Here is a 22,552-nt window from a genome sequence, read left to right on the forward strand (position 1 = left end):
ATCCTCCTGCCTCCATCCTCCTGCCTCAGCCTCCCAAAGTGCTGGGATCACAGGTGTGAGCCACTGTGGGCCTGGAGGGATACAATTCATTATCTTAAGGGATACAATTCAGAAACAGACAAATAACACCCCATGTTCTCACCTGTGAGTGGGAGCTAAATAATGTGTACACATGGACACAGAGTGAGGAATGACAGCCATTGGAGACTCAGAAGGGTGGGAGGGATGAGAAATCACTTAATAGATACAATGTACATTATTCGGCTGATTGTCACACTAAAAGCCCAGACTTTACCACTATGTAATATATCCATGTAACAAAACTGCATGTGTAGCCCTGACATTTATACAAACAAAACAAAACAAAACAAAACACCAGAAACCTCAGCTACACTTAGAGCTTATTAGACCAGTGCTTTCCAAATGGTAAAGTCCATTCTCACACCCTGGAAGTTCTTGGTAACATCAGCAGGTCTGGGGTTGTTGGCCTGGGGCATTTCTAACAAACTCCTGGGGCAGGGCCAAGCCACACTGGTTCCTGAGTCATTCTCTGGGTAGTGAGGTATAATCTCCACAGCATGATGAAATGCTTATATTTTAACATTCAATGAAGTTTACATGTTTTTATGCTCAGTTTGTCTTGTTGGCTAACCCCTAGGTACATAATAAATACTTAGAATTTTTCACCAGACATGGTGAGAAATTATTTTGCCCTTTAAAGCAGCAGTCCTCAACCTCTTTGGCACCAGGGACTGGTTTCATGGAAGACAAATTTTCCACCCGGGGGGGGGGGGGAATGGTTTTGGGAGGATTCAAACACATTACATTTATTGTGCAGTCAAACCTCACTGCTAATGATAATCTCTATTTGCAGCTGCTCCCCAGGGCTAGCATCACTGCCTCAGCTCCACCTCAGCTCATCAGGCATTAGATTCTCATTAGGAGTGAGCAACCTAGATTCCTCCTGTGTGCAGTTTACAGTAGAGTTCTTGCTCTTATGAGAATCTAACCACTGCTGATCAGACAGGAGGCGGAGCTTATGTGGTGAGGCGAGCAATGGGGAGCGGCTGTAAATACAGTTGAAGCTTCCCTGGCCTGAGGCTCACCTCCTGCTGTGTGGCCTGGTCCCTAACAGGCCACAGACCAGTACCAGTCCCTAGTATTGGTTCATAGCCTGGGGAGCACCTGCAGGCTATTTGGGGACTGCAGCTTCAAAGGAATAACACTTTGGTTACCTGTGTAATTTACTAGTGCAGAACATTTTACTCCTTGATGAATCCATAAAAATACAGCACAACTGTATTCCTACAGTCTGTACTAAGTCTTATTTTATCCTTTTATTTTCACAGGGCAATGCACAATCAGGTTGTTTTTAAACACAATAAAAGTATCATGTAAAATTGATAGTAACAAGCGTAACATACCTCTATTGTTATTTTAGTTTTCTTTCTCTGAAACCTCTGCTTTTTTTGTGTTTATACAATATTCATCAGTAAGAATTTTAGTGCATATACTAAGAGCCAAGCATTGTCACTTCCTGATCTGCTTAAAAACATTTAACATGTTTCTTTTCCTCCAGCAAACTCTATTTTTTTTAAAAAAGAAACTTTTCCCTTCAATAAGACTATTTCAGAAGTTGCCGGTCATCTCTGAACCCTAACTCAGTAATAAGCAACTGTGGCACCACAAGTGGAAAGCTTTTGATAATGGGGTCAGTGTTTTCACGAAACACATGAGTTTGTTGCTATAACCCAATGACTCCAGCTGGGACAGTCTGGCTCATTTGCATGCGCATATCCCAAACTATAAACAAGAGTAATGCTTGTACCCATACCCAGTTCTCTTGTTGACTATACCTTGCCAGATGACTACAGACTAATTTTTATGGGGTGAAGTATATAAATATGTACATCTTTCTTACAAAGAAACATTTTAATTCTATTCCCTTTTATGACATAAAACCTCCTTGAAAAATATGAAAGGTTTGGAAAGCAAATGCTTAGGAAGTTTTCCGATATTAAACCATCTTGTTCTTTTAATATAATCATACTCTATGAACACGTGCCTGCTGGTGTAGCAGAATACAAGTAGGATAAATCAATAAAGTTCTAGAAGTTGTACTCAGAGGAACATAGTTTTATAAAGGGTGACAGTTTAAGACAAAGCTAAAACATTTATATGTGGTAATGATTAAAACAAGAACACAATTTAAGGTGAATGGGTTTTTGAAGGCTATTATTACAAAAAGGATGGAAGGCCCCCACTGTCTACAGAAACTGTGATGTGAAATTTGTATTATAGTTAATAAAAAAGAAAAAAAAAAGGAAGAAGCTAAAAGGCCCCAGAGAAAATGAAATATTTTTGCACAATATTTCTTAATGTCAAATTGTGTGGTGTTTATTTCATTAAAATCAACTTAATTATTTTATCTATTGGCTTCAGATGGAATTTTAGAAAATATCTAGCAAGAAAATAGTTCTAAAAGTGCTTCCTGTTAAGTTCTTTGGTATAATTTGGTCATTTTGATAGTGATTAACCCATTAGGTAAGTACTTGAACGTCCATGTATAAAGGAAAATGCAATTAGGAGTACAAATATTTAGAAAACCACAGCTGAAGAATAAATTATATTTTTGCCCTCATGGAAAACAGAACTCTAAAATTTTACTTGTGTTTTTGTGGCAAAGATATCCATACCACCTACAAGAACATCTCTAACTTGATTTATATTAAGGAAATGTTACATAAAACATCCCTTGATTATTTGAACAACTGTTCTATATACTTTTTTAAAGTAGAAGAGGCAAGTTTCAGCTTAAAGAAAGAATAATTTTGAATTTCATAGTTATAATCTTTTGTGCCTTCTTGATTCAATAAGTGTCAACATCTAGAATTTAATGTCAGTTTGCAGAATGTTAACGATTATTCTTTTATTTTGGGAAACAGCTAATTTTCTTCTTGAAGCATTTTCTCTATTTCCTTATCCCAGTTTTCATCTCGTTTCTCTGATTCTGTCACCACTTCATATTCTTGAAGTTCCTGTTGTAGTTCTTTTTCCCAATCTGCAGAATCCTCTACAAGAAACAAAGAAGGAAAAGATTCTCTCTGAACTCACAATGCTGGTGTGAACAATTCAGTCAACTTCAACAACCTACGTAAAGTCCTAGCCACCGTAATTTTTAATGTCTCAGGCTTCATCACTGTGTGCACTCAAACTGAACAAATTTTAATAGTGACCAAAGAGAAATATAATTAAAAAGACAAATTTGGGCCGGGCGCGGTGGCTCACGCCTGTAATCCTAGCACTCTGGGAGGCCGAGGCGGGTGGATTGCTCAAGGTCAGGAGTTCGAGACCAGCCTGAGCGAGACCCCGTCTCTACTAAAAATAGAAACACATTATATGGACACCTAAAAATCTATATAGAAAAAATTAGCCGGGCATAGTGGCGCATGCCTGTAGTCCCAGCTACTCGGGAGGCTGAGGCAGTAGGATCGCTTGAGCCCAGGAGTTTGAGGTTGCTGTGAGCTAAGCTGACGCCACGGCACTCACTCTAGCCTGGGCAACAAAGTGAGACTCTGTCTCAACAAAAAAAAAAAAAAAGACAAATTTGTTAATGTAAAAGCAAAGATATCAGATGTTGCCAATAAATTTTGGGTGTTATTTTGCTTTACCCAGGCCTCTGCTTTTTCATTTATTCATTTATTCATTCATTTATGAGACAGCGTCTCGCTCTGTCACCCAGGCTAGAATGCAGTGGCATCAGCCTAGCTCACTGCAGCCTCAAACCCCTGGGCTCAAGCGATCCTCCTGCCTCGGCCTCCCAAAGTGCTAGGATTACAGGTATGAGCCACTGTACCTGGCTGTTTTATTTAAATGATAGTTGATAATATTTGCTTGCAAATTAATTTTACCACCACCAGTGATGATGATGGTAGCAAAACAGCTAACATTTATTAAGTACTTACCAGGCTGGGCACTGGCCTAACTGCTTTTTCTGTAGCATTCTTTTGATCCTTAGCACAATCCATGGACCAGACACCACTATTAGCCACGTCTTATGGAAGGGGAAATGGAGGCTTAGAGAGGTTAAGCAACTTGCCCAAGATCATACTACTTGACAGTGACACATATGAGGATGGAACCAGATCTGCAGGCTCCATGGCCTATGCTTAATCACTGTGCAGACAAAGATCCTGTCTCCCCGGAGTGGCAACACACACCAGGATCTGAAGTCAGGCAGTCTCTTGCCGAAGCCTGGACTCTCCCATGGTGCTCCATCTGCAGCTCTCACGCTGGTCTTCCATGTTGAGACTTAGAGCTGCAGTTTTCCCTGTGGATACTCAATATGCCTCTGTGTGTGTGTGTGTGTGTGTGTGTGTGTGTGCATCTGTGTAGAATAACGCATCTGCTATGTAGTGTTATAAAACAGTGAGAAAACAAACTTGGTATTTAAAAAGGTAAAACTAAGATTTACTTCCATCTTTTAAAAATAAACTTTAAACTTAGTAGCTACAAACAAAACCAAAATGTTTGAATTGTTCTGCAGCTGCAACCTCAAAGGAAAAGAAAACACACTGTGTGTTGTGTTGGAAACCACAAATTTTGCAAATATTTATTAGGTGCTTACTGAGTGCTAATTGCTCAGCTCCATGTTAGGTAATGTGGGGGAATAGAAAGGGTTGTAACAGCCCTTGAGGAGCTTAGAATTTTATCTGGGGAGCCAAGACATATAACATATAAAAGACAATTAAGTGACCTGAGTTATAACTTGGGCAGGAACTCAGAGAAAGAACAGCTCACCTGGAGCAGCTGGCCAGTGCCTTATGAATCCTAACCCAGGGCTGCTTCCGGTCTCCAGTGGGGCCTGTTACTAGTGTCATCACCAGTAAAAAGGGAACCTGTGCAAAGCGTGCTCTAGCTATTGCCTGCAACACACGGGGCTCACGCCCTCCTTCCTTCCTTCTGTGGTGGCCAGCAGTCATCTCTTAGCAGAAACCAGACAGGAGTGGTGGGGTCTGAGGGGTGTAAAGAGCCCAGGTTTTCACTTCCCCACTCAATTCCCTTCCCCCACCATCTTCTCCTCCAGAGTCCCTCCGCAGCCTGCAAACAGGGTTCGGGTTCAACTTTGAAGGCTACTTTTCTAGCTGGTGCTCTTTATCTCCCTGTGGGAACAGCTGGCTTCCTGGACATGCTGTACGTCTGAGAAGGCTTCAGGAAATGCGCTTCATCTGATGATGACTAATCCAATCCTTTGCTTTCATCCAGTAGAAAGCCAGGAACTTGTCCTGATGGGCCAAAGAAAGCAGCCCCCTCTAGCTCTTTCTTTAAAATTTGTTTTCTAAAGGCAGCCTGCTCCTTCCCAGAAGCGATGCTCTTTCTGCATGCAGCAGATGGAAAAAAAAATCTTCTATGTATATATCTGTAGCCAAGCAGAATGTCAGCTTTGAAAGCAGCAGGCTGGAGGGCAACATCTCCACATGCATGTGCTCTCCCCATTCCTGCTCACAGGTCCTTGGGGCTAAGGTGCCTTGGGGCAAATAGCTTAACCTCTCCAAGTCTCAGGCTCTTCCTTCTACATTTGGGGTTTCACCAGAGGAGCTCTATGGTCAAACCAGACTCCCAAACCCCTTGACCCACTTCTGTGAGTGCTTAAGGCAGAGGGATGTGAGGTCAGGCCATGTTTGCTAGACTCCTCCACCTTCTAGTGTGGAACAGAGAATACATTTTGATGCAAAATTTACAACATTTTTGTACACTGGCTTCAGAATAACAATTTTCTACAATCGACTTTGGAATTACGGAAAAGAACAGTTGATTTCATTTTGTTGTTTACCTTCCAGCACAGCTGTCTTCTCTTGCTTTTTGTCAAGCACTAGCTGTTCCATTTCTTTCCTCAGATCTTCCTGATTTAGGTTACAGGCATCAAAGGCATCACTGACAAACTCAGACACACCTGGGCTAGTAGAAATTTCTTCCTCATCCTGAAATGCAACAAATGAGCTCTTGAGACGGTTTCCTAGGCAACATTTATGTGTTAGAATTCTGGTTTATGGTAGCCTCACAATCTAAGGCAGGCCAATTTTCATTTCCTTCCTCTGCTAGCTGTAAGACATGATCACTGCTCTCCAACCTTCTAACTTGCACAGTTGCTTAGTAACTAAATGAATTACCACCTAAGGCTGTTATTCTCACTCACAGCTTGAATCACTCCAACCATTCTCTCTAATCCCTGATGAGCACATCTAGAATTATATATGTCAGTAAATTGCCTTACGTCTCAGCTGTAGATCCTTAACTATTCAAGTACTGGACACTTCTTCAAAACAGATAAGACCCATATTCACAAGTAGTTTTAAATGGTATCAGAGATAATTAACACATTTACTTCATTTCCAGACATCAACTGCTAGGTACAATGTAAAACTGTATTACCTCTTGAGTTTTAAGCTGAGATTTGATTACAACAGGTGGTGTTTTGGGCCGTACTGCCTCTAAGAAGTGAGAATAAAAGAGACAATAATTGCTTGATTCAGTTCTGAATACATATTATAATCACAGCTAAAATATCCACAGTATGATAATACTAAATAATTTTCAGAAATGAGCTTTTATGTTATGCTTTCAGCTTTTCTTAACTTATTATAAGAAATAGCCATGGGAAACCATCTCAACTTCTTACTTTTGGGGATATTTTTAATGTGTCATCATAGTCCATGCCCCTTATATAAAATTTCTAGCAGGAAATAATTTTTGACTTCAGTGTTAGCAAAATTCACTGAAGAATAGTTCTGCATTTTCTTTTAGGATAATGAGAGTTAAGTTATTTATCAAGTTTCCCTGTTGCCACGAATGCTAGAAAGTGCACAGGAAAATGCAATGCTCAATCACATCTCCTCTTTCTCATGGGCCTTGTTTGCTATTCATTAACCTTAACTAGATGGACAGTATTTACTGAATACTGCCTTAAATTCATTTTGTTAAACAGGCAGTATTTGATAAAATGGCATTTTCCAATAAAATTAATATAAATGCTAAAGAATGACAGACAATTGGGATACACGTTAACATCTATATACAAAATGACAAATTTTCCTGTGTAGAGCAACTTCATTACATTTCCCTGACCCTAAATGCAGTGTCAGATCCTCTCCTAGTAGTCTGTACAACCTATACCTGTTTTGCTTAATCATTTAAAATTCCATGAATTATATTACCCCACTTCTTGCAGGATAAACGTCCAGTTGTAATTAGAACCTACCTATACACAGCAGGTACACACTAAAAATTTTAAATATGACACAAAACCCATTTCTTATCTGAATTATCATTACAGCTCTCAAATAGCTGCCGATATTGTAAAGCGCTTTCCCCCACAGCCAGGGGTAAAGTGTCACAATAACAAAGTGTCAAATGTTTACTAGTGCCTAGCTCAAAGCTGGACACTTGGAACTTGGAGTGGAGCGGAGTTTTGTTCTGCTGTACGGAATACATGTACCGAGGAAGCATCAGGTTGAAAGAAAGACTGAGAAACAAAAAGGAGATGACTGAATCAGAATGGAAGACAGAAGATATAAAAAGTCACAGGGTAAAGGGACAAAAAAGAGAGGTGGGAAGATGACTGACATTTGAGAGAGAAATAAGAAGAAACAAAACAAAACAAAACAACCTCCTCGCCCCCCAAAGAACCCCACTGGGTGTGGTTGGGGCGTGCCTATGATCCCAGCTACTACTCAGGAGGCTGACGTGGGAGGATCGCTCGAGCCCAGGAGTTCGAGGCTGCAGTGAGCTGTGATCACGCCACTGCACTCCAGCCTGGACAACAGAGCAAGACTCTGCCTCTTAAAAACAATGCAAAAAACCAAAATGCATCCAAGGAATGAGAAAGGAGATAGCAAAGTCAAAAAAAGCTTGGAGAAGATATGTGTGAGCTGGGTCAGAGAGAGGTGAACAAGAGAAAATTGATTTTCTCTGGGAAAAAAGAATTTTTCTGTAAGATGATGAACATTTCTGGTACATACAAGAAGTCAAGCTTATTCGAGTCTCTACGTTAATAGCAACTGTTTTTTTTTTTCATTGATCTGTTGGTTAATTTAAAAAAAAAAAAAAGAAGACTACTTCTTTGGTAGAGTGCTGTCTTGTCCTTGGAAAGTACCTGTGAGCGGCGAGTCCTCCTGTCTGCCGTTGCCTTTTTCCTCCTTTTCCGCTGCCTGCTGCTGGGCAGCCAGGGCGGTGAGCTGGGCCGACTGCTTAATCAGGGAGACGCGGTAGAAGTAGTTCCTCCAGAACACTTCTTCCTTCACGCTTTGAAAGACAGACAATAACACATTTGAGAACGTATGCAGACAAGTGCACGCAGGGGTTATTTGTTGCAGAGGAAACTGGAATATTCTTATTTATTTTTTTAGAGATGGTGTCTCGCTATGTTGCCCAGGCTGGAGTGCAGTGGTTGTTCACAGGCACAAGCATAGCTCACTGCAGCCTTGAACTCCTGGTCTCTAGTGATCTTCCTGCCTCAGCCTTCTGGGTAGTTTGGACTACAGGTGTGTGCCAGGGCACCTGGCTCTGGAATAGATGATTTTTAGGAGCACTTTCAAAGCCTAGTAAGGTTCAAAGGAGATTCACATTGGCTTTAGAACTGAAAGCTGCATACAACAGATTAAACAGAACAGCTATCTTCTCCACAGCAGCAAATGACAAATTACGGAATGCCAACAAAACCTTAGCACTTCTTGGTATCTTAATGACAGCAACGCTGCCCTCAGCAGAGGAAAACAGGGTATGGTTGTGAAAGCAGCACGATCAACCTGGGAGAGCAGAAGCAGAGCCCATACTCCACCAATCATCTGCTGTTTCCCAGTGGATTCAATGCTTCCCAGCAGTGAGAAGAAAACATTGTGGGCGTTGCTCCTTATGAAATGCTTGGCAGCTTGTTAATAACCAGCAAGCAGTAAGAGTGAGCAATGAGGCGCGAGATGGTTGCTAAAAAGACCGAAGCGCAGTTCAACCTGAGAAGTCTCAGTGGTTCTCAAACTTGCCTATGTATTAGAATCACCTGGTGTGGGGTGTTGGTGCCCACATGGGATAAGTAAGTGTCCACACAGGGGGCTGGCCTGGAATGGAGAGTGAGAACCAACTGGGGAGAGAAGGGTGTCTGAGCAGAGGAATGAGTGGTGGCAAAAATGGGAGACTGGTTGCACACAGGGGCATTGATGGAGTCAGTAAAAATACTTTCTCGCTGTCAGAGAAGGGAGTTACAAACATGGAAAAGGAAAACATGAGACTGAGCCCCGTCATGAGATGGCACTGTGATCACATGGTTTTCATTCCATCTAGACACAAACGAGCACACACACATTCCCTAGCTGTGTCCACTGAGAGGGCATGGAGTAGTGACACTCCAATGGCAATAAGGACACCTAGCACCCAGATCTTTCAAGGTACCATTTCCACTAAAAGGAACCAGAGCTCTCTGGATAAATGGCAGATTCCAAGGTTAGAGCAGGGAAAACAAAAAGATAAGCCTGGATTATCTTGTGCCAGAAAGCAAGAAAACATTCGAACAATGATGGGAATGAGTTAAAAGGACACAGAAGTCATTTGAACAGGCTCCCACTAGCCAAACTGGTGATAAATTGAGCATGAAAATAAATAACAATAGCAACGGATTATAACCCATTGCATGAGTCCATACAGATGTAAATAAATGAATACATGGTAAGTTTGATGAGAAATGGAATATTTACAGTTACAATGTACCTCCCCACAAAATACTAATTACTTTCAAAGAGGAAAAGAGTAACTTTACAGAAAGTAACTTTATAGAGGTTTTGTGAGAAACTTGGGTCACCTTCATCAAGTGACCCATATGTGAACAGTAATGGGACAAATGGCAGCATGTGCTGCCTGAGAGGATGTGACAGACAAAAGGAGACTGACAAGACATGAAAACCAATTGCAACCTCTAAGTCTGAACTGGACTCTTCTGAAAAGGGCATTATTGGGACAAATGGAAAAACGTGACTAGGGTCTGAGAATTAGATGGTAATAATGTGTAAATGAGCATCTCCTGATTTGGATGGGCACACCGTGGTCATGTGGAGAATGTTTGTAGGAGATATACACTAACCCATTTGAGAGTGATGGGGCATCAGGTCTCAAAGGATTTGGAAAAAAGTCCTTTATATTGTACCTCCAACCTTTCTGTGAGCTTGTGAGTGTTTCAAAATAATAACAACCCATTGATGACTATGTTATCTCAGAGCAATTAAATAAAAATCTCAGGCCGGGCGCAGTGGCTCACGCCCATAATCCCAGCACTCTGGGAGGCTGAGGCGGGAGGATCACTTGAGGTCAGGAGTTCGAGACCAGCCTGAGACCCCCATCTCTACTAAAAATAGGAAAAATTAGCTGGGCATGGTAGCGCCTGTAGTCCAGCTACTTAGTAGGCTGAGGCAGGAGCCCAGGAGTTTGAGGTTGCTGTGAGCTAGGCTGATGCCATGGTACTCTAGCCTGGGTGACAGAGCAAGACTGTCTCAAAAAAGAAACAAACAAACAAACAAACAACCAAAACCAAAACAAAAACAAACAAACAAACAAAAAAACCGCCAGGGTGGAAGACAAAACAAGACTAAATGAAAACATAAAATATATACATGCACACAAACATGCACACACACATCCCCAAACCAAGGACACCTAAGCAAGGGCTTTGGTGACCTGCAGGGTGTGTACAGTTCCATTGGGTTTTTTAAATTTGTTGTTCCCTGGAGGAGCCACTCATTTTATGTTTTAAAAATGTTTTTATTTGCCAGTAGAAATGGCAAAAGGATGTGAAAATGCCTCTCTACCCCCTGGCTTATTAGAAGGGATACAGGGTTCTTACAATGAGGGGAAAATGGAGGAAGAAAGCATGACAGAAAAAGACTCCGAAGGAGTAGAAGCAAATTAGAGAGAACTAGCAGAACACACTGAGATTCAAGCCTATGAATCTGGACAGGGCTTTCCTTAGATGAGACATCAGAATGCACGGTTGTCACATCTATGAATGGTGAAGCTGGGCCTGGAAGCTAGCTTTGCAAGTGACAGAGACAAAATGCAAGATTACCTACATAAGCTAGGCTAGGCCAGGTAACCAGATGGAATTTGCTGCCATATGGCCCATATTTTCTTTTATTAATTCCACCAACATTTTCCAAGTGCCACACACATCAGGCTGTGTGTGGGGGGGATTCAGAGATGAATAAGACAAGTTGTCTGCCATCATAGATGGTCACAAGAATAATCACCTCTCCCTTGTGAAGTCTGTAATACAGGCCAAGCAGCATTTCCCAAACTTATATGGCCACACAATTCTCTTTCTTGTAAGATCTCTTGGAAGTAGTTCAGCAAGAATGAGACCTGGCTTATCAGCAGTTCATAAAGGGTTGTGTTGACCGTCAGGTTTAGCTGAGCAAACTGTATAATGCAGCTGCTAAAAGAGCTAATGAAATCTTAGGCTGCATTAAAAAGCACACAAGATATGCTATGGTGTGCTCTTCTGCAACATTGTCACATTCACTCCTGAGAACTCATTTTAACAATGACACTGACAAACCAAAAGGTATTTAGAGGTGAATCACCGGGATGGAGAGGGGTACAGAGACTAAGACACTTGGGGGAACTGATAAGTTCCAGGGTCTTAAACCATAACATCAGAACCATATAAAAGTGAAATCAGCCTTCCCATGAGTTACTGGGCTGCCTAAATATCTTCAAGACCACATTTAATTCTCAGCTCTATGAAATGTACAAAATGAAACTTAGGTGTACTGGGTATCTATGGTGGATCACGAGCAATGTTTATTTTCTTGATTAATAAAAACAAACACTTGGACTGCTTTCTTTCTTTCTTTTCTTTCTTTTTTTTTTTTAGACAGAGTCTCACTCTGTTGCCCAGGCTAGAGTGCCGTGGCGTCAGCCTAGTTCACAGCAAACTCAAAGTCCTGGGCTCAAGCAATCCTCCTGCCTCAGCCTCCCAAGTAGCTGGGACTACAGGCATGCACCACCATACCCGGCTAGTTTTTTCTATATATTTTTAGTTGTTCAGCTAATTTCTTTCTATTTTTAGTAGAGACGGGGTCTCGCTCTTGCTCAGGCTGGTCTTGAACTCCTGACCTTGAGCGATCCTCCCGCCTCGGCCTCCCAGAGTGCTAGGATTACAGGCGTGAGCCACCACGCCCAGCCTATGGACTGCTTTCTTTTCCAAAGTCTCTCCCTCTTGATATAAGAAGAGGTGATCATAGAGGCATATTGCAGAAATATTCTATGTCACCCTCTGGGGAGGAGTCACAGTACAGATGATATACGAAGGTTCTGAAAAGTCCTCTGATAAAGAAATTCATGGAGCATAGCAACTCCTGAACATTTATCTCACTACTTATGCTTTCATGGACTATCTTAAGGCATCAGTATCCTGTGAACATTCTCTGGGAAAAACTGGGCAAATGTCACAGCCTGAGGGGGGAAAGGACTTGTGATTTCCCTACTGTTAGAATGAGGGCCTCGGAGGGTGCCTGTGATGTACCCCATCTCAGTCATCAGGCTGTCATAGGGAAGTGCTAACATACTAATATGCATTTTGAAATATAGAGCAAGTGTTGTTCTGTTTTCCAAAGTATTCCCGGTTAATGATGGCTTCTGTTCAGAAAAAGTATCTCAAAGGATCAAAGTTGCACTTCTATGTGTCAGGGAAGAAAAGTCCAGAAGCCCCTATGTTTGTGTGTGATGACTCATTGCTGTTTTGTTTTATTATGGAAATTTTCAACAAAACACAAGTGGAGAGACTAGAGCCATGCACCCACGCACCAGTGACCTACCTACCACGATTATCAGCATTTTGTCAGCCGTGTTCCATCTATTCCCTCTCCCTTGCACACAGGCTTTTCTTTGGGTGGTGGGTGGAATATTTCAAGGTAAATGCCAGGCATTATATTCTTTCATCCATAAACACTTCACTAAGCATTTCTAACATTTAAGGGCTCATAAAAAATAACCATAATTTCTAAGTCACCTTGAACAAAATTAGCAGTAGGAAACTGGAATTATATTGAAGTACTTGAAGGACAGCTTACTTAACTTTTGACAAATTAGAAACACTAATTGCCAAATACCAATCCCCTGAAGCTTTCAAAAACTCTAAAATTAGTGTCAGCAGCAAGAGGGGGTCCAGAATTGTTAAAACCCAAAACTATGCACAGCAAACTGCCTCCCAGGAGCCACAGGCCCCAGCGACTCAGGGCCTCTTGATGCGTCATAGCAATGAGCCCAACATGTGGCCCAGGGTGATTCAAATGGTCTTCAACGACCACTTCTTGCAAGGAAAAATATTCAATTCTCAACAAGCTGTGGAAAATACCTTTTGCGATTTCATCACCACTCGCTCTCTAGGCTTCTTTGCTGCTGGCATGAACAACCTACCGTTAAGAGGGCAAAATTGTGTTGATAGTTTAGGCACATATTTTGATTAATTGTACTGCTTCTTGTTTGATATATGATAAACTGCACTTGATTTGAAAGTGGACATTTCATATTTAATGACCTAATATATAACTGTATTTTCTGAGCCTGGAAGAACAGTTCCAAAGTGGTGTTCCCACACAGACGGAAAACCTGTGCTGCTGTGTGAACCAAAAGTCTAGCAAATATTTGTTAAAACCTCTATGTAGCCAGCTAAACATAGGGAAACGAACACGTGTTCATCTGTGCTCCCTCTGAAAATGCCATGAAAATATCAGAAAAGAAATTACATCGATCAAACCACAAGGACAAAGAGAATGGGAGAGGGAAGGACAGTAGAAGCTAAAAGGTCAATGGGCAAATAGCAATCTATTTTGTTTACCAGAATAAGCTGTGCTGAGCCACCTGCAGGAGGGGCTGCTGACAAGAAGCAGGCCTGGGGGGGAAGCCTAGAGAGCCCCTGGGACTCCTGCCCTGCGCTTCCCACATGGGGAGGCAAGCTGAGCCGCTGTGCCTGAAGAGGGGACAGTTGAGACTAGGGGTGTGATCATCCTGAAGCCACAGGGGTCAGGGGACAGACAGTTTGCATACTGACTGGTGACAAGCCAGGCTCTTCCCATTGTCCTGGCTGCAGCCAGGCAGGAGGCTGAGGAGTCCTTGGCGGGCATGGGGGAGCCACCGCCCACAGCTACTGCGCCTCCGCAGTCCAAAAGGCCTGTCCCAACATACAGCGCCATGCGCCCTCTCAGTACAGCGCTGTTACCGCACAAGGACGGGCAAGGAGCACCCGCCACATGAAAGGTAAGGTCCAAAACAAACACAAAGATCCTGAGGAAATGGCATAGAGAAGAGGAGACTCTCTCAAGAAAACTGTAATTCATGTCCTCAGGAAACAGTAAGATAACCGCATCGGTGTAAGAAGTGTGAGTGGTATGAGAAAGGGAACGTTCACAAAATAAAAAACAATGCTGACTCCCAGCACGCCACACATTCAATACCAGGGACTGGACTAGAAAAGGCAGGGCAGAGCCGGGACACAAAGCCTGGGGGAAGCAGCAGAGGGGAAGGGCGGCTCCGGCAGGGAAGGCCTTCCAGAACACACTGTGCTTGCGCTGGAGCTTCAGACAAGCAGGGATTCCCAGGGCCCAGAAGAGCCATCAGTGGAGGAAAAGCCTTGGGCAAGAGAACAAGAACGCTGCTGCCAGAGCACAGCCCGAATGGAAAAGCCGCCAGCTTGAAAAGAACGTCCTGGCTGGGCGCGGTGGCTCACGCCTGTAATCCTAGCTCTCCGGGAGGCCGAGGTGGGCGGATTGCCCAAGGTCAGGAGTTTGAGACCAGCCTGATCAAGAGCGCGACTCCCGTCTCTACTAAAAAAATAGAAAAGTATTAGCTGGACAACTGAAAAAAAAAAAAAAAAATACATAAAACTAGCTGGGCATGGTGGTGCATGCCTGTAGTCCCAGCTACTCGGGAGGCTGAGACAGGAGGATCGCTTGAGCCCAGGAGTTTGAGGTTGCTGTGAGCTAGGCTGACGCCATGGCACTCACTCTAGTCCGGGCAACAGAGTGAGACTCTGTCTCAAAAAAAAAAAAAAAAAGAATGTCCTGGTGCACTGTGAAGACCTGAATTTGATTTGGGGAGACGAGGCATGTTTGCGGTTTCTGCAGGAAAATGTGTGCTACCTTTTGGCTGCGACAGAAGAGCACATGTCATCTCCACCCTCTATTTCCTGCAAAGTCTGCCTTCGGTTTGGATTCCCGGGTGTCCTGCGGGGTGGGGGAGGGGGGCTGCTGAAGGCCGCAGGCCCGCTTTTATGAACAGATAGTCTGAGGCCATTATTCTTCTCTCATGCCGAGCACGAGACCAAGGCCATTAGGAAATGAAAAGGACGCTGTGTGCGAAGTGCCACTACACTGAAGGACACACTGCTTACAGTTTAGGAACGAGGGCGAATCTCATCCTGCTCAGCAGCTCATCCTCCTGGAGCATGACCAGGGCAACGGGGTACATCTGATCAAAGTCGAAATTAAACTGCACGCCTGCCGGAGGGTCACGAAGGAAATTCCTCTTGTCCTTTGATGAAAAGGAAAAAAAAAAAAAATGGGGAACACTGCAAAGTACAATATGTAATAATGCATCCTGGATTGGACAAATATTGAATTCTTTCTAAAGCTCTTAGCTACAAAGTCCACTGAGCTATCATTAATCCGTGCACTTATGAGAGACCAGAAAACAGCTGATGCTTTCATATATTTTCAAACACTCTCAACTGGAGAGAGCCTCTTGGGAGGCCAGGAAATTCAATCGTGTGATTAGTTGAAATCATATGAACATTCGTTTGTTTTAGTGGGCACCTTTAGGTATCTGAAAACTAGTGTAAATCTTTTAAGAAACATTTTAACCCAAAGTTGAAGAGTCAGCTAGCCATGTGGTCACGTGAAAAAAGTGAAAACCATAACCCAACTCATTTTGCAAGTGTGCACAGACCCTGCTTTCGTCCCACATACCTCTTGGACAAAGCAGGCAGGCCCAGGCTCCTCCGCCTCAGTCCTTACACTGAGGGCCTGGGAATGCAATGGAACACAACTGTTCTTCTCAGAGTGCGTCCAGGCTGGGAAAGGCTCGTTGGTTCACTCATAGAACCTCTCACGCAACACCCCAGCTCACCTGCTGAGGACCCTGTGAAGTGAGTACTTCCATCCTTATTTTACAGATGAGGAAACAGGGTTAGGGAAGCAAAACTGGCCTGTCCAAGGTCAGGTATGTGTTCTAGGGAGTGGCAGAGCCAGGACTCCAAGTGTCCCCCTCCCACCAGGTCCAGCCCTTCTCTCCATTCAGCAGAGCTGCAAACTCAATGGGCTGTCTTCATATCACGCAGGCTCTCGTCATTTTAATCAAGGGCGATCACTTGACTCTGCAAGATGACCACTGCCACAGGGCATGACAACACTGCACGGTCAGTTTGGGATTACGTAGTGCTTCCAACTTTCTCACCCACTCCTCTCAACTGGCCTCCCTGTGGACTTGGTACCTCCTGCAAGTTTCTGATGCAAAAAGCATGGTGCTGGGATGTATGCAGTGGGGACAGGAGGAAAGGAAAATGACTCGCTCCCCTCAACACTTCCTTGCCTTGCCATAATTCAATCTTTTAAACACATAATAGGCCAGGTGCGGTGGCTCATGCCTATAATCCTAGCACTCTGGGAGGCCGAGGCGGGAGGATCACTTGAGGTCAGGAGTTGGAGACCAGCCTGAGCAAGAGCGAGACATCATCTCGACTAAAAATAGAAAGAAATGATCTGGACAGCTAAAATTATAAATATAGAAAAAAATTAAGCGGGCATGGTGGCGCATGCCTGTAGTCTCAGCTACTCGGGAGGCTGAGGCAGAAGGATTGCTTAAGGCCAGGAGTTTGAGGTTGCTGTGAGCTTGACGCCACGGCACTCTAGCCCGGGCAACAGAGCGAGACTCTGTCTCAAAAAATAAATAAATAAATAAATAAACATAATACACATAGCAATGTTAAGTGAGTTTTTCTTCATGCTGCTGGATTCAGGTTTAGGATACCTGAAATTAAGGGTCATAGAATCCACAATCCATTATTTAGTTAACACACTGACAAAATGTGTCACACAAACATTTAGTCATTAGAGTATATTAAAAATTGGAATCTCGGCCGGGCACGGTGGCTCACGCCTGTAATCCTAGCACTCTGGGAGGCCGAGGCGGGTGGATCGCTCAAGGTCAGGAGTTCGAGACCAGCCTGAGCAAGAGCGAGACCCCGTCTCTACTAAAAATAGAAAAAAATTATATAGACAACTAGAAATATATATATAGAAAAATTAGCCGGGCATAGTGGCGCATGCCTGTAGTCCCAGCTACTCGGGAGGCTGAGGCAGGAGGATTGCTTGAGCCCAGGAGTTTGAGGTTGCTGTGAGCTAGGCTGACGCCACGGCACTCACTCTAGCCTGGGCAACAAAGTGAGACTCTGTCTCAAAAAAAAAAAAAATAAATAAATTAAAAAAAAAAAATTGGAATCTCATTAAAAAGAAATTTAATCTAAGACTGTATTAGAGAAAATGATCCCACCACAGAAGACCCTCAACACGGCCTGTGACTGCACAGCCAGGGTACAATGTGAGAAATCTGACCGAGAACCACTGTGAACTCTCCAACGCCCTGTACCTGCCATGCCCAACCTGCAAGAGCTGTGAAAGGGTCCGTACTTCTCTTGGATCATGACTCTTCTGTCAGCCAAGATGGAAATAAAATGAAAGATCCAAAGTCAAAGCCTTCTTGGATTACCTGACCCTGGAGAGGCCAAATTTACTATGGAACAAGGATAGCTTCCAATTCCTCTGAGATGGAACATGACTCATGCTGATTAGCATGTAAAGGGAAGTCTCCATACCACCCCCTCTCCTACACACTGAGCATAATAATAACCAAGGCAAAAAGCTGCTGTTTTGGACTACTCAATTAGGATAGTTTGTTTCTCCCTTATTGTTTTCTTTCTTTTCTTCTTTAAAATCTTTTTTGTTTATAAATATGACACACATCCATTTTTTTTTTATCTTTTAGTTTATTTTGTAGAGATAGGGTCTCACCATGTTGCCCAGGCTGGTGTGCAGTGGCCATCCACAGGCCTGATCATGGTGCCCAACAGCCCCAAATTCCTGGGCTCAAGAGATCCTCCTGCCTCAGCCTCCTGAGTAGCTGGGACTACAAGTGCGTGCCACTGTGCCGGGCTTACATATCCATTTCTTTCTCTCTATCTTTTTTTTTTAAGACAGAATCTCACTCCATTGCCTGGGCTAGAGTGCAGTGGCATCATTGATAGCTCACTGCAACCTCAAACTCCTGGGCTCAGGCAATCCTCCTGTCTCAACCTCCTGAGTCGCTAGGACTACAGGCATGCATCTATGTTGGATTTTAACAGTATTTTTTGTTTTTGATAATTCCTGCATCAATAAAACATGAATGAATCTAAGCCTAACTGAATCTTAGTTATTTTACCTTCCAAGGTAAAAATTTCAAAGCCTGAAATTTCTCTCATGTTTCCCCTGGATTTCTATAGCAGCTTCCTAATGGGCATCTGTCTCTAGTCCCATTTCCCCTGCCTAGAGCAACTCACTCTGTACACCACCCCAAGAAAAACATACATTTCACCTATGACTAAAATCCTTCAATGACTCCTTGTCGCCTTCAAGATAAAATCTAAATTTACTAGAATGGTGTAAAAAGGTCCCCGGGATCTGGATCTTCATCTGCTTCTCCACCTGCATCTTATAGTCCAGTCAAAACCAAAACACTTGCAATGCCCCCACCTGGAAAGCGAAACCCTTCCCCATATCCTGCACATGTCCGTGCACCCTCCTTCTATGACAACTTGGCTCTAGTGCCACCGCTTCTCAGAAGCTACCTTGGGACTATCCTTTTCCGTCTCCAAAATAAATGAAATGCTCCTCTCCTCTGCACTTCCTTAGTGTGCTAAGTATTACCGTACTTATGATAGCATGTATTTATTTAGCAGCTCCCTACTAAACTTACAGGCTTTTGGAGGGTGTGTCAAGTTTATCTTAGGTCCTAGGACAAGGCTTGGTCCAGAGTAGTTAGAAAAAAAAAATTGCTGAACTGAATTCTTACAAGTACTTAATGACAACTGTATCAATTTTTTTTCATGTATTATGTGGCCCTAAATGGCCCCCCAGTTCAGGGAGCTTAAAGGGTTACTCTGTCAGACTCTCTGAATTGTCCCAAACTAGTGCCTGGCTAAGTCAGACAACGTGAGGCAACTCTGGCAGAGATTGCTAACTGTCTGCCAGTATCTATTCCAGGATTACAACTCCATGTTCTAGCTGGGTCATGTGGCTATCCAGCAAAAGGATCCCTTGCATCCAGGGGTGGCCATGTCTCTAAGATGCCAAAGGGATGTGGGCCTAAGTGACAGGTGCAGTTTCTGGTTCTCAGCCTTAAAATGGCTTGGCATGCCACCTCTTCCCAACACAGCAATGGTCACAAGGAGCTGTCTTCAACTGTATATTGTAGGTGAGGACAGACAACGTCCTAGGGGCCGGCATAGGAACAAGACAGGAGGAACCTGGCTTGGGTCTCTAGGTGACCTCATGGGGCAAAGCACACCTAGTTACATGAGGGGAGCAAAAGGGAGGGAGGAAGGAAAGGAACAAGAGAGGAAGAGAGAAAAACTCATAGCTTATTTAAACGACTACAGTTTTGGATCTCTCTATTACAGCAATTTAGTCTATCCCTTAAAAAATTCAGCTGCCATTACAAAGGACACATTAAAGAGGTTTCAAAGCCCCTGGGTCATGCAGAAACCTTGGGAACTTTCTTATCATGCTATCTGCTCAGCAGCAAACATGACAAGTACAGTCCCTGCCTTCGTGGCACTTACATTTGAGTTAGGGGGTGGGGTAGGAGGAATGGGAGGAGAGAGACAAGGGTTTAAGACTGCTATGGCTAGGCCGGGTGCGGTGGCTCACGCCTGTAATCGTAGCACTCTGGGAGGCTGAGGTGGGAGGATCGTTTGAACTCAGGAGTTCGAGACCAGCCTGAGCAAGAGTGAGACCCCATCTCTACTAAAAATACAAAGAAAATTAGCTGGACAACTAAAAATATATAGAAAAAATTAGCCAGGCATGGTGGTGCATGCCTGTAGTCCCAGCTACTGGGGAGGCTGAGGCAGAAGGATCACTTGAGCCCAGGAGTTTGAGGTTGCTGTGAGCTAGGCTGACGCCATGGCACTCACTCTAGCCCGGGCAACAGAGTGAGACTCTGTCTCAAAACAAAAACAAAAACAAAGATTGCTATGGCTGCAACTCATTAACAGGCCTATGGAAAGAATAAGAAAAAAAGATTGCTATGGCTAGGAGATGGGGTGAAGGGGTAAAAGGGTGGTGAGGGAAGGCCTCTAGGGGGAGGTGGCATCTGTGCTGAGATCTTGTGGAATGGTGTGGGGAGGGAGTTGCAGGAAGAGCAGAGAGCAAGCATGAAGACCCTAAGGCAGGGCAAAGCTGGGCCTGCTTTTGCCCCAGAAAGGAACAGCATGGCTGGAGTGCTACAAGTCAGGGGCGCAGGCACAAGGGAGGAATCGGGCAGAGCCAAGGGCCTGAGACGCCAGCGGAGGGGGTTTAGTTTGCAGTCCACGAGTGATGACATACCATTGGAGGGTCTATGCAGGGGAGTGACACGAAGTAACTTATACCATAAATGGATCCCTCTGGCTACTGAGGTGAGATTGTAGTCAATAAAAGGGGCAAGGATGGGATGGTAGTCAGGTTGCCTGAGGCAGGAGATGAAGGGATCAGGGCCAAGCTAGTGGCAGCAGAGAAGCAGACTAGAGCTACATTCTGAACACGGCACTGAAGGGACAGACGAAGGCACTGGGAGTCGGGGAGAGATATGACTCAAGGAAAATTCCTAGGTTTTTGCTACAAACATCTGTGAATAACTAGAGTCTTATTCTGAGATGGAGAAGATGAGGACAGGAACAGGTTTTGGGGACAAGAGGAGCTGTGGGGACTTGACTGGTGAGTATGTGATGTTTGCCCTCAAAGGACACCAACTGTTACTGTTCCCATTCTCTTCTCAGGATAAGCAGATATGTGCCCTCAGCGTCAAGTTTGGCTGTAATGCGGTAAACAAAATACACGGCACTCACGCTGAGCTACTAACGGATGCTCGGTCCTTTAAAGAGTTTACTAAGTGGGAAGAAAAAAACCTTACATTTCCCTGGCAATGGAAGGGAGTTCAGTTCTGCATTCATTTGTGCTAAATACTGAGGTCCCATTTATAATCTTGTCTAGTTAAGAAAAAGAGAGTGTGTTAAAAACAAAAGCTTGAAAGCCACTAATAATAGTAAAAAGATCTATTCATAGAGTTATGTGGTACGAGGTGTGCTGGGTGCTGAGGACAAAGAGATCAAGGCCGGCCTTTGCTCCCTGAGAGTTCACAGCCCAATGGAAAACACAGATGAAGAGTGAGTGTGACATTTGAGAGTGTCACTTCTCACCTGTCCAATGGGAATAAAAGCCCCTAGCAACTTTGCAGACATGCTGTGAGTTTCAAAAGAGAATGTGTGAGAAAGGGCTTTCTGAAACGGTCACATGCTACACAATTGTTAACTGGTATTGCTACATTCCCTCTGAAATCCTGAGGTAAATTTTTGTGGGCCAGCATATGGAGTTTTATCACTGTCAATTTTAGTTTCCAACAAATAAACATAGTTAAAGACAAAACATAGAATTACAATCATTTCATTCACAAGGATTAGAATGCTGCCAACAACTTCATGATAGCATAGCTCAAAAGATTATCTTAATAATAGAAAAGAACCTTTTTTTTTTTTGGAGACAGAGTCTCGCTCTTTTGCCCTGGCTAGAGTGCCGTAGTGTCAGCCTAGCTCACAGCAACCTCAAACTCCTGGGCTCAAGCGATCCTTCTGCCTCAGCCTCCCGAGTAGCTGGGACTACAGGCATGTACCACCATGCCCGGCTAATTTTTTCTATATGTATTTTTAGTTGTCCAGTTAGTTTCTTTCTATTTTTCAGTAGAGACAGAATCTCGCTCTTGCTCAGGCTGGTCTCGAACTCCTGAGCTCAAACAATCCGCCCACCTCGGCCTCCCAGAGTGCTAGGATTACCGGCGTGACCCACTGCGCCCAGCTAAAAAAGAATCTTTTTAAGGCTGAAAGAATTATTTCACATAATAGCTATACTTTTACATTACGAAAAAAGAACTTAAGGATAAGCAAATTAAAAGTTAGTAAAAAAAAAAAAATAGTGAAAGTTGATGTATACATTCCTAATACTTCAAAATATTTTAAAAAACTGTATAGAGGAAAAAAATTTTTCTAAGGATAAAGTCATATCAACAGAGATGTACCATGATAGGAAGAAAGTATGTTCTATCCAGGGTATCACAAGATACTTACAGCTGACAAGGCCAAGATTTGTTGTTGAATTGTTTCTTCATCATTACTGTCAACCCATGGGGGCACGGCTGCTTCTACACAGTTTTTAATGGCAAAGAAAAAAAG

The 22,552-nt window shown here is 43.5% G+C and overlaps 1 protein-coding gene across 1 annotated transcript in view; it reads right to left on the reverse strand.

The window, feature by feature from the left end:
- Positions 1-1,485: 1,485 nt before the first annotated feature.
- Positions 1,486-22,552, reverse strand: part of SYAP1 (synapse associated protein 1) — a 31,739-nt gene continuing 10,672 nt past the window's right edge. The window contains exons 4-9 of the mRNA XM_069463154.1: positions 22,448-22,521; positions 15,428-15,567; positions 8,153-8,301; positions 6,433-6,491; positions 5,834-5,981; positions 1,486-3,073 (exon numbers count right to left, since the gene is read on the reverse strand). Coding sequence (XP_069319255.1) covers positions 2,946-3,073; positions 5,834-5,981; positions 6,433-6,491; positions 8,153-8,301; positions 15,428-15,567; positions 22,448-22,521 — 698 coding nt within the window. The 3' untranslated portion in view covers positions 1,486-2,945. The remainder of the gene's footprint in view (positions 3,074-5,833; positions 5,982-6,432; positions 6,492-8,152; positions 8,302-15,427; positions 15,568-22,447; positions 22,522-22,552) is intronic.

This window comes from Eulemur rufifrons, chromosome 30 (assembly GCF_041146395.1).
Source record: "Eulemur rufifrons isolate Redbay chromosome 30, OSU_ERuf_1, whole genome shotgun sequence".
Lineage (NCBI taxonomy): Eukaryota > Metazoa > Chordata > Mammalia > Primates > Lemuridae > Eulemur > Eulemur rufifrons.